The sequence below is a fragment of the Gambusia affinis genome, linkage group LG22 (assembly GCF_019740435.1).
Source record: "Gambusia affinis linkage group LG22, SWU_Gaff_1.0, whole genome shotgun sequence".
Taxonomy (NCBI): Eukaryota; Metazoa; Chordata; class Actinopteri; order Cyprinodontiformes; family Poeciliidae; genus Gambusia; species Gambusia affinis.
Genome location: NC_057889.1, coordinates 14,122,726 through 14,135,474, shown reverse-complemented (window position 1 = coordinate 14,135,474; position 12,749 = coordinate 14,122,726). Strand labels below are relative to the sequence as shown.

Sequence of the window (12,749 nt, the reverse complement as noted above, 5' to 3'; positions counted from 1 at the left end):
CTCAGATTGGTTCTTTAATGTTCCATAGTGACCTCAATTTGGAAAGAAGTCTTCTTATCTAACTGCAATGTTTGGTTACAACATAACTGAACAGCAGCCACATTGAAAACATCCAACCTCCTTTCTACTGTAAGGTCTTTCTTTTCCCAGCTCACCAGCACAGTCAGTATTTCAAAGCTGTTTTTCCACCAGCCAAACCTTGGTTACCAAAGGATTAATCATGCTCTCCCCAAGCATGTTGTTTAAACTGCGTCACCCTCACTGCAGCCTAATGGTGCCTGTGTGCTTGATTTATTTATTTTTTCTTCTTCTTTGACTTGTGAGTAAGTGTGTGTTTGTGTTGTGTTTGTGCACCTCGTAGTCTAAACTTTTGCAGACTCAGACAGTTGCAGTATTTGTATCTGCAAGGGGACCTTGTGGTGAGAGATATCGAGCCTGTTGTTTCCTCAGAGTCTCTCCGTTGAAAACATCAGCGTGCATCAGTGTTTCCCCTGCTTGTGCACGTTACACATTAGTAACCCAGAGTTACCCTTTGCCCTGAGTCTCTTTTTTTAACCATTTAACACCCTTCCCTGCACTACTTTCCACATGCACACAGCTGATATCAGGTCACATAACTGCAGTTTTTTTTTGTTGATAATTAAACATTATATTTCTATATATCTGTGCATATTTTTAAGATAACCATTTAGACGTAAAACCAATGAATTTGTAGCTTCTGCACATGCATGTAGCTGATGTGTCGAAAATCATTCATGTTTTAGAGTCTGTGATGACCAGTGACCAGTAAAACCTCTCTTGCTTAGTGGCTCTCTCTTTTTTTTTAAGTCTTTCTTCTATTTACTGTTTACAGTGGGCAAGGCCAGTTTTTTTTCTGCCTCATTTTGTTTGTAGTCAGCGGCGGATGTGGAAAATACTGTCGCTGAGGCAAGCGGCAACCCCCCCTTCCTCAACTTCCTGTCTGCAAGAAGTTCCTTCGCTTACAATTTCCTCTCTCTCTCTCTTCGACTCTCCCTCAATGGAAACTTTGCTGTTCTTCCTGCTATCCTCCTGTCACTCAGCCAGTCTGGGGACGGAGATAGAAGAAATCTTTCACCCAGCGGCCAAAGATGTGAGACAGTGGCGGCAAAGGGAACTTACAGACAGAGGAAAAAGGCTTTTGAGCTTTCAGCGACTTTCTAAAAGCAGTCTTACTTCTTTTTTTTTTTCTTTTTTTTTCTTTTTGCAGACATGAAGAGACACGAGTATACACACATATCATTTTTTTGGGTAATTATATCCAGAAGAAACCCTCATTCCACACTGTGGGCATATGAATATAAATGTTTGCACTGAGAAGAGTAATTCAAACACTGATCTAACAGAACTTGAAAACTTGAAATCAAACAGCATTAAATGAAGACTTGTTGGATTTTTTTTTTTGAGGCTTCTCGTTAAGTTTCAACAGATGTAATTAAGTTTCACTAGAAAAACTCCCTTATGTAGAAAACATCTTATCTAACCCCAGGAGGGCAACAAGGCATCTTTCATTCATCTTATAGACAGTAATTTCTCAACAAAATTCTGTCCTGTTGGATTCCAAACACTTTGGGAAAATCCCAAATTGCAAACAAGAAAGAGTAGTGCATACGTGGAAACAAATAACATTAAGACTTTGCACACACTGAAAATAAGAAAATGCAGCTCCAACTTAAAAACAAATGCATTAATCAATAAGTAATAAAATTATGTTTATCAAAGTTAATTTATTAAGTTGTCAAGGTAAACAAACATAATTAAAGTACGTTTGATGAAGTTTATTCTATTTCTTATGACCAACTAACACAAATTTTTTTTAAGTTAGAGCTTTATTTTCGTTTTTTTTTTCTGTCCGATTGAATAGAGAGCATCTTTTAACATTTATTTTCAAGTCTTGTCCCACATTTTAATTTGGATTTAGTTTTGACCTTGACTGATCCACGTGAACTCATGAGCATGCTTTGATCCAAACCACTCCACTGTTTTCTTGCTGCAAGATGAACCTTTACTCCATGTTTAAGTGCTTTCTGCCTCCAACAAGGTTTTCTTCCTCGACTGTTGTATATTTTGCGCCACCGACCTTCACGTCAACTCTGACCAGCTTCCCTGAGCTTACAGAAGGAAAAGTGCCACCACCGGGTTTCACTGTGAGAATGGTGCAGTCAGCATCTTCTTGCTGCAAGGCAACAGTGCTGCCAACTGCATCACCGTGCAGTCCACGTTGAAAAATTAATTTCTGAATACATTTTCTTGTTTTAAAAGTACAAAAGAATTGACATGTATAGACTGGAGGAAGTACAAGCGATATAATTAAGTTCTGTTTAAGATGAGAATGGAATCATCATGTTACATCAGTTTCCTAATTCGACAATAACAACCTGCAGTTTATTTAGTTGCACGTCTTTAAGAATTGCTGACAGAAACAGGAAGCAATACAGTCAATAGAATTTGTTATTTTCAGTCTGCACCGCCGTCAAGTCGAATTGTCATAAAATGTAGATAAACCAGGCAGTGCCTTTGATTGCTTAGGTGCATTGTGAGTTTAAGTAATTAAAAGCCACATGAAGTCTACAGTAAAATGCTGAGTAGGTGTGCTGGTTTGCTGGTTTGAATGCTGGTTTGAATGCTTCCTTTTTTTATATTAGTCATTGTTTAGTTTTTTTTTGTCAACACCATTATACACCCAGGAAAAAAAAGTAAAAAAAAAAAAATACTCTAACTGCTTTCAAGTATAAAACATATCTAAGAGGAATTTGTTTGACTTCTAATTAAATCTAGATTATTTTGCATTCTCAGACTCGCACACACACACTTTGCTTCTGTTTTTCAATGGTCAGGACCTGTGTGGAGATTTGCATGTCCAGATTATGCTTACCCTCTGTTTTGCCAATCAAATGGCCCCGCAGTTGTTTGTGCCTGCGCGCAGTCAGACACACACAGGTGTAAATGTTGCTGAGGTTGGGAAAGAGGTGACCGAGGAGCCGAGTTTTCCAGCTGTCAGAGGAGCGCAGGCCGGTCAGTTCGTCACTTCTGCCAGGTTGCCTGGTTGACTGGCAGCCCATCAGTCACAATGTGGTCTGCATGGCTGTGTTCACTGTGGAGTGTTGTGGCATCACTCGCAGCCATCTTCATCATCACTGTCATCCACCGACGCAGCAGCCCTCAGGTAACCCACGCAGGAGATTTTTCTACTCAGATCTACACCTACTGAGAGATTTGTGTTTGACAAACTCGAACTAGCATGATTTTACTGAGTAGTAGTGATTCCAGGTGGAATAATCGATGATTGAGTTTCATTTTAATTTGTGAAAAGTACTTTCTGCGAAGTGCACATGGAGACCATGTTGGGTGTTGCTCTGTTAAGCTGGTGCAGACTCTTGCTTTGGATGCTGGAAAGTATGACAGAACTCACAGAGGAAGCGCAAACTTCAGCCAGTAGCCACCACTCTTTTCCTTCCTGCTCATTTGCTAAACAAGTTGACAGAAACGAGATAAGTTCCAAACTTTATGAGTGTTTAGAAAACAAAAACAAATATGTTGGCTGATAACTGAATGTTTTAGCCGTTTTGTTTAATTTCCAGCCTTAATTACTGATAATACATGTAAACTAAGCAATTTCCTGCCTCCAGGCGGCCATAATTTTCTCTTTAAACAACCTGCTCTCCTTTGATTTTTTTCCCCCTTGTTAAATATAAAAGAAAACATTCTCTGTTTATTGGACCTCTCAAACTGAGAAAAGTTTAGACTCTCTGCTCAGGGACCCATTTCAGATGACCTCACTCTTAATGAGTTTCCATCATGTGATTTCTGTAAATGTCAGGGTTTGGGTGTCTTTTGCTGCTTGAGTTTTTTCCTAACCCCTTCACTGGTCCAGAGAAGAAAAACACATCATGTGACTTTTGAATGCTTTGAATGAATGTGTGTGGACACGTTTAACCATAGATAGTCATAGTAACAGCTGATGAATTTTCTTCAGGTCCAGATTATTGGCCTTGGGTTAAATGTCTCCTTCTATGGTCCGCTCCTCTCTTATCTTATCCCTCTTCTCCTCACTTTTCCTCCTGCTGCTCTTCTTCTTCCCTCGAGTTATTTGGAGACATAATATTATTTCTCCTGATGCTCACAGACCGGAGGAAATCTTCTCTCAGTGAGGTCATCTTTAACTTTCTATTTGCAACATGAAGCAAGAGGATTTTGTTGTAATATCAGTCAAGCGGGGTTTAGGAAGTTGGATTTTCAACACATATTTTCAGCTCGGCTGCAATCACTGGTGACCTTGTTGTTGAACAGCCAAGCTTTGTTTGAACTCTCAGAGTCGAGCTGAATTTTTCCACATCTGATGTAATGATCCCGCTGTCTTGGATTGCTGGGATTGAGTTTTCATGGTACAATATTGGCTTGTACGCTGAACTAAAAGTCTGTTTTATTTTTATTTTAGATTTCCAGAGTTGCTGTGCACCGGGTTTATTTATGCATTCACAGGCATACACAAAGTAGTGTATAATTGTAAGTTGTAAAGTAGTTACATCATTTTTAAATAATGTACAAGAAATAAATCTGAAAAGTGTGGCATGCCATTGTTTTCAGGCCCCTGAGTCAGTACTTTTGCAGAAACCCCCTTTTGTTGGAGTAACAGCCGCAGTTCCTTTTTGGTATATCGCTACCAGCTTTTAAACTAAACTTTCTGCAGATTGAGGCTTCCCAGCATGATACTGCCACCACCTTGTTTCACAGTTGGGGACTGTGACACAAGTCCCAAACTGTTTCACAGTCCCACACATGTCACAAGTTTAATGTTGGACTCATCTGTCCAGAGAGCAACTTCCCCACATGAAGGCATAATGTCTTATGATTGATGGTTCCAGTCCATATTCTGCACAGATGTTTCTGTACACTATGCCTGCCACTTGGTTGTGTCGTTCCATGTACTCTTTCCCTGCCAGTACCTTGCACCCTGCTGTTATGTGTTGGACTGTCTCAGGGGCCTCCTTGCACAACCTACACCTTGGGTCTTGTCTGGTGTGGTAGATCTGGGCCTCAATTGCTCTGGTGTTTAGGGCCTGTTCCTGGGCGGCCATGATGAGGGCCTCTGTGCTGTCCTTCATTCCAGCTTTTTCCAGCCATTGGTAGGATTTTCTGATGTCAGCCACTTCGGTTATTTGCCGGTGGTACATCCCATGCAGGGGCTTGTCCTCCCATGATGGTTCCTCCGGCACCTCAGCTTCTGTTCCCCATTGTTTGAGACATTCACTGAGCACATTGTCTGTTGAGGCTTTGTCCCTGATGTATCTATGGATCTTGGATGTCTCGTCTTGGATAGTGGTTCTCACACTCACTAGTCCTCTGCCTCCTTCTTTGCGGTTCGTGTAGAGTCTCAGGGTGCTGGATTTGGGGTGGAACCCTCCATGCATTGTTAGTAGTTTCCGGGTCTTAACATCTGTGGCCTGTATTTCCTCCTTTGGCCAGCTAATTATTCCTGCAGGGTATCTGATTACTGGTAGGGCATAGCTGTTTATTGCACGGATCTTGTTCTTGCCATTGAGCTGGCTTCTCAGGACTTGTCTTATTCGTTGAAGGTATTTGGTTGTGGCTCTTTTTCTTGTGATCTCATCAAGGTTGCCATTTGCTTGTGATATTCCCAGGTATTTGTAACCTTCCTCTATGTCTGCTATTGTTCCTTCTGGGAGTGAGATACCTTCTGTGCGGATGACCTTCCCTCTCTTTGTAACCATCCGACCACACTTCTCTAGTCCGAATGACATCCCAATGTCCGTGCTGTATATCCTGGTGGTGTGGATCAGTGAGTCGATGTCTATATATATATATATATATATATATATATATATATATATATATATATATATATATATATATATATATATATATATATCTGTGTGTGTCAGAGTAACGAGTGCTTGATATAAATGTTCACCAGACTTCTGATTTTTATTTGTAAGATGTTCTTTCGCTTCACAGTTATGAACTACTTTATTTTGGTCTATCACTTAAAAGCCCAATAAGATACAATGAAATTTATGGTTGTAACAAAATATGTAAAACACAATTAATGAAGGAAAGTCTGAGCACTATAAAGCCAGAGAACTAGTAAAAAAAAAAAAAAAAGAGTTGGATTTAAATCAGAGAAAAGCTGTTTATGTTGAAACAACAATGCTGTGTGTGTTAGTGTACATGCGTGTGTTTGTGTGTGTGTGTCACTTTGTGAATGAGTGTCTCTTTGTGACGCAGGACTCCCACAGTTCAGTGCATCTCTGCCAGGGACAGGGTGAGCCTTTGCTGAAACGCTGGGTCTATTTGTGTTTGTGTGAGTTACCAGGGGAAACCCTGGCTCAGTTCTCCAGAGTTTAGTTAAAATGTTAGAAAACAACAAATGTAAAAAAAGAAAAAAGACTGCCCGAGGTCACGGATAGTCAACGCAATGTATGTGTGTGTTTTTTTAGGTGCATGTGTTCACTGTCTTTCATAGATTTTTAGCAAAATTGTGCAAAGCAGATAATTAGCCAACATATTTAAAGACAGACTTTAACTGCTACTTCTCTTCTTCATTTAAACTTACATTTGAAGGGTAAATACATAATGCAGCCAGTTGGTTTATTAGGGTTGGATTTGAACCTGTTCACTGGGTTGAAGTGAACTTTGTTGTTAAATGGTGCGGTGTAAGTGAATTGAACTGAATATACCACTGTTTCACAACCTCCTACTGCCTCAGATTGTAAACAGTTGTATAGAAATTAAGTTAATTGTGTTTAGCTGTGAAGCAGATACTAAATCTAATGGAGATTGTTTATTTGAATATAGCCCATGCAGCCCATGCAAAATATAGGTATGATGCAAATGTGCAACGAGACATAATCATGCAAAATATTGTACTAAATCTTTTGTCTAATGCATGTATGTTATTGTATTGCTGAAGCATGACTTGGAAAGTAAGTTCTTAAACACAATATACTTTTTATACCACACCTAGTGGTACTTCACGCTCATACCACTAGGGGGTGGCAAATGACTTTCAAAATGGTCTTTTTTTTGTTTAAAATATTGATCAACAGGCATCTCAGCTGCTCAAAGACCAGAAGCAAATTGTGTCGAATTCTAAGCTTGCCTCAAATATTAGTCTAAACTGGGTGGAAACTGAATAAGTCAGAAAACTACTGTTGCTGTTAAGGTAGTGAACATTCTTATCAAAAACCAGTTTCTGTTTGCCTTATAATTCTTGTTTTTTTTCTATTTGAGAACAGATAAGACCACAGTCCATGCTGTTGAGGTTGTATACTTAAAGTCGTCTGGTAGTTTAAACCTCTATGGTCGTTCAAATCTGAAACCTTCCTGAGGTTAATCTTCATTAGCTATGGCTCTGTTATCTACTTTTACTAAATGATAATGATTATTATTTCTTTATATTCCACTTAATATATTCTGGGAGAGCAGCTGCTTCTCTGCCCATGTAGCTACTCAGAAATAAACATCCTGAATGTCAGCATGCTCCAAGTCTTAGTATTGCAGTATAACCAAGTAGAGATACATGATAAGACTCCAGAGGAGGAACACCCCACTAAGGCTCTTTGATTCTCTGTGTGTGTTTATGCAGCACAAGTCATGGAAGAAGATAAAGAATATGGTCCACTGGTCTCCATTTGTTATGTCCTTCAAGAAGAAGTATCCCTGGATTCAACTGGCTGGACATGCAGGTATGCACGCACATGCTGCAGAACACAGACGACTTCCTGGTGACATAAGAAAGGGACGGTTGAATCTTAAGTGCTCTGACACATCTAGCTGAAAAGTGGTTGGCTGCAATGTTAGTGCTATACATCATCATGTTGGACCCCACAGAACCTGTTTATTTAACGGAGATCTAAATCACAGCTGAAGTGACTTCAGTCAGCAAAACTAAGCTACGGTACCTCAGGCTCTTTCTGCAGCTGCCTGACTGTAAAGGTTTTTTCTCTTCACAGGGAGTTTTAAAGCAGGTGCAAATGGACGCATATTAAAAGTAAGAAATTAGCTTCAAATCATCTCTGTTATTAACAGCTTCCTCATATTTGCAATGCGGATTTAAATGCTCATTTGTTAATGATGTCTTTTAGAAACACTGTGAATGTGAGCAGCGCTGCTTGTCGCGGCTGATGGAGGATGTGCTGAAGCCCTATGTTCCTGGTTATCACGGAGACGTGGAGAAGGATGGCCAGAAATACAACCAGATGGAGGATCTGCTGGCAGAGTTCGACTACCCGTGTGTAATGGACTGTAAGATGGGAGTGAGGTGAGAGAACGCAAAATGTTTTACATAATGTTCTTAATTCCACTGACTGCTCCAGGTTTTTGATCTTACTGAGGAGCTTGTCTGTTGTCTGAGATGTGAGATGGAAAGTTATTTTATTACAAATACAAACATAATTGTGTCATTGTGTGGCATTTTCAGCCTGGCCTATGTTAATTTATTTACATGTGTTTCATTATCTTCTGGTCTCAAGAAGATTTTATTTGGCTGAAAGCTGCTTTTTCCTTTAAAAATCAGTGAGCAAAATAATTCCAATCCCTGTGGATGTGTCAGAGTGTCAGCTGTCAAAATTAACACTAAAGTCTGAAACTTGCCTTTAAATTTGACTAAATTTGACTTTACAATGGTAAAAAATAAAAAAAGGTTTTGGTTAGGAAATGGGACTTTCATTTATATTGTCAAGTTTAAAGAAAATTCAAGGTGCAAAAGCCAATTTTAAAGTAAGATATGTGGCCTTGCACATACGCCAGTCACCAGGTACTGACCTGTGCAGGGTAATGTTGCAGTTCTTTTCTACATAAATTAGATAAAGTTTGCATCCCTCAAAATACATTTTTCATTTTTATTTTCACACAAATGCTGTTGTTGAATTCTTCACTCGAGTGAATCATCTTGATCATAATTTTGCTCAAAGTTCTCCAAAACTTTAATGCCACTCACATAGGCATTCAGCACTGAATGTTACATTTAGAAAAACTTTATTGAGCTGCTTGTCTCCCTATATGTTCCCGTTTTGTGGGAAAACAGATAACGTCTGTTGGTCAGTTATAACTAAAAATCTAACCTTAGGAACAACATGCAGTGTAAGGTGTGTTTCTGCATATTTTCCCTATTCACCCCTCACCAACTGTGCTTCTCTTAATTTTTTAGGACCTACCTTGAAGAAGAACTAACCAAGGCTCGGAGAAAGCCCGCGCCGAGGCCCGACATGTATCAGAAAATGATCGAGGTCGACCCTGAGGCGCCCACACTGGAGGAAAACGACAAGAAGGCAGTGACCAAGCCGAGATACATGCAGTGGAGAGAGACAATAAGCTCAACGGCCACCCTGGGGTTCAGGATAGAGGGAGTCAAGGTAAGACTCACAAAGAGGGACAAAGGTGTGTGTGAGCAGCTTTCCTTCCCTTCTTTCTTCCAACGGCCTGCGCTGCTGTGTGGTTAATTCAGGAATATGACCTAATTTCCTGTTTTTCCCAGAAATTTCCTCTCAAGGTACATGTGTACCCTTGTCCTGTATGAGTTCTGTCAGTGTCAGCTGCGTCGGCCTCAGCATACGGTTCTGACATATTGTGTCCACACTAAAAATCACTTTGTCTGTGGGAGTCATGGCTATATAAGGACATTCACAACCTCCTGGTGGTCCGCTGCCATGATGTGGAGGATTATCCCCAGAAAAAGACGTGTGTGTCCTTTTTCATTTGGAAAATTATGCACGGATCGTCACCATTTCATGGACAGCCAAGCCTATAGCAATGAGTCTATTATGTAAGCTGAAAACATGGTAAAGTGAGTTGAGGGCAGATTAGATCAGAGACTCTTCAGACTTTAAGCCATAAAGAGGAAAAACAAAAGTACTTTTGCTTCTAAATATTACCCCGTTGCTAGGCAGCGAGCAGAATAAGGAAAGCTAACTTATTCCTTTTTAAACCACCTAACTGGTGACCATCAATGGTCTTGCGTCATGTAAGAACATGCTTGCTGCAGCATTGCATTTTCTGCCACAGCTTTGGCTTCATGCACCAGCACGCTATTACAACTTTGAACATTGATACTTCCTCATTTGCTGTTTTAGAAGGCAAGTGTACAGTTTGGTCTGTTGTGATGGTTTCAATCATTGATGAGTTCATTTTAGGAAGACTCTTTACTACAAAGGCACTGGCAGCTGATCTGTGACATTTCTAAACATAAAACGTGCTTTTTTTTTTGGAGTGCAGGAAACTTACGATGACGAGAATTACTTGTAATCTACGAAGTGGAAAGCTGAAGGTTTAAAAATAGTTACTGTGTGGATGTTTAGATTAAAAAAACAAAAAGGGCTATTTTCTTGCTCAAAGGTTAAATTTCTAAAAATATCTCTCTGACCCTTCTGCCTTCCTTCCATACATTGTTCTCCTTTTCTTCTCCTTCCTACCTTTTCTGTCTGTCTGCTTTCCTAAGACTGAAGCCTGAAAAAGGATTTACAAATTTTTTCTGCCTTTTTTTCCTTTTTTGCCAAACTTAAATGTTTCAGATTGTCAAACAAGTTATTATGTGATTTTAATAGGAAACAGCTTTCAAATGGCAATTTAATTTCTTAATGGAAAAAAGTTATCCAAACCAACTTTTCCCTGGCTGTAAAAATTAAGAAAGAAATTTTTCTATCCTGTCTGACAACCTGAAGTAGGTTGCAATAATTTGAAATGTCTATAGAAATACAAGATCATATGAGAAACACATCCATTAACTGTCAGTCTGCAAATAGCTGCAAGGTCATTTCTTGGATTTTGCAACTCCAGAGAGTGCCAAGGCCAAATCCACTGCTAACCAAAAAGATTATGAAGGTCTGACATAGATTTTCTAAATAATATTTTTATGATCACCTAAGTTCTTTGGACTAATGTCATAAAAGTGAAAATTGTTGGGAGCTTATTACATTTGGCATAAAACACAACGTAGCGGTAGTAGTATGGTCTTTATTTACTTATAGGGGCAGGTTTGTGTGGGTAGCTGTTTCCCCTAATAAATAAAATGATTTGAGAAATGCATTTTGTATTAACTGGCTACATATGTCTAACATAAAAAGTAGTTTGACGACCTCAAACTTTTAAATATTACAAGAAAGCAAGTACAGAAGAAATTAGCAAATTTCATAACACTCGAGGTTGTAAGATTACACAGAAACGGTGTAAGCCATATCCTTCCAAACATTACTTACCATATTTAACGAGTCACAAAAAAAAAAAAGCCAGTTAATTTTAATTTCCTCTTGTTTTTTTCTGTAGAAAGAAGATGGAACAGTGAACAGAGATTTTAAGAAAACGAGGACAAGGGAACAAGTGGTGGTAGCCTTCCATGACTTTGTAAGAGGAGATTCGGAGATACTGGTGAGTGTTTTTCCAAAATACACAGTGAGCCAGTAAGCTGCCGATTGCAATTGTAATAGTAAAGCATCGTTGTATATAATGTCTATCATTAAGTTTGTGTCTGAGGAACAAGCTGGAGCTGTGTCTGAACGTTTTAATAATCTGCATTACAGTTATGTAGAAGCAAACAATTCAGACGACGTCAAACATTTCTGTGCTTTAGTTTCATTTCCCAAATGGAAAACTGTGAAGCACAGCTACTTGTTAAAGTATTCATATGCCATGAACTTGTTCGCATATTTTATGACAAAACTATTAACAAACTTTGCTGGATGATAAATTGTCCCAATTATTATTGTGAAAAATGTTGATATTGTGGTTTTGTGTCACTTTTCAAGTAATATATTGATAATGGCATAATAATGCAGGTTTGCCCTTTCAAAATCCAATTAACTTTAATTTTGTAATGAACACCTACTACTGGAAGATATTTTAAATATCTAAGATAAAACACAATCAAAAATAGTAAATAAAACAAAAAATAAAATGGATTATGATTTCTCTGTAAACAAAATTGCCCTTCAATAAACATTAATCATCAGAATTGAAATGATTGAACTTAGTTTAATTTTATCATGCAGTTAACTGATACAATGCTTATATATAATACTTATGCATAGTGCTTGAAGGGTTATTTAAGAATTTATTATAAGTAGCACATCACTGTGACGTAGTAGGAAACTTCTGTCTATAACTTTTTTTGAAATGCAAATCTGGAAGGTGTGCAGTGCTTTTTTTCTCCAGCCTCGGTTACTCTGGTAACCCTAAATAAATCAAAAACTAGAGCAACCAGTTGCCCTAATTGAAAAATAGAAAGAAGATGCTCTGCTTCATTGAGAAAGAAAAGCTTTCTGGTCTACAAACAAAATGCTAAGTATGGTGAAAGCCTAACACTGCTCACCACATTTTTACACCATTTTTACAGTGAAACATGGTGGTGGCAGCATCATGGTGTGGGGAAGCTTTTCATCAGTGGGGACTAGAAAGCTGGTCGGAGTTGAACGGAGGCTGAATAAAGCTTAAAACAGGGCAAACCTGGATGCTGCTAGAAGGTTCTCCTTTGCTAAGCACATTTAAGACCAATTTTGTTCTTTATTTGTATTATTTTCCAGAACAAATATCTAACGAGGTTAAAGGAAATCCGAGCCACTTTGGAGATCTCTCCATTCTTCAGAAGCCATGAGGTAAAGACACGCAGCTAGTAGGGGAAACATTTGAAAAGTTGCTTTGTAAGACTTGCGGAAGAAAAAATATATATACATCAAATTCTTGCTCAAAGTGAACCAAAACACTGAAAATATGCTCTGTAT

General features: G+C 38.8%; 1 protein-coding gene across 3 annotated transcripts in view; it reads left to right on the top strand.

Annotated features, from left to right (window-relative positions):
- Nucleotides 1-12,749, top strand: part of itpkb (inositol-trisphosphate 3-kinase B) — a 33,908-nt gene that overhangs the window by 17,076 nt on the left and 4,083 nt on the right. For all 3 annotated transcript variants that reach the window (XM_044105820.1, XM_044105818.1, XM_044105819.1), the window contains exons 6-11: nt 7,625-7,724; nt 7,992-8,029; nt 8,124-8,299; nt 9,188-9,392; nt 11,299-11,400; nt 12,552-12,623. In XM_044105820.1, coding sequence (XP_043961755.1) covers nt 7,625-7,724; nt 7,992-8,029; nt 8,124-8,299; nt 9,188-9,392; nt 11,299-11,400; nt 12,552-12,623 — 693 coding nt within the window. The remainder of the gene's footprint in view (nt 1-7,624; nt 7,725-7,991; nt 8,030-8,123; nt 8,300-9,187; nt 9,393-11,298; nt 11,401-12,551; nt 12,624-12,749) is intronic.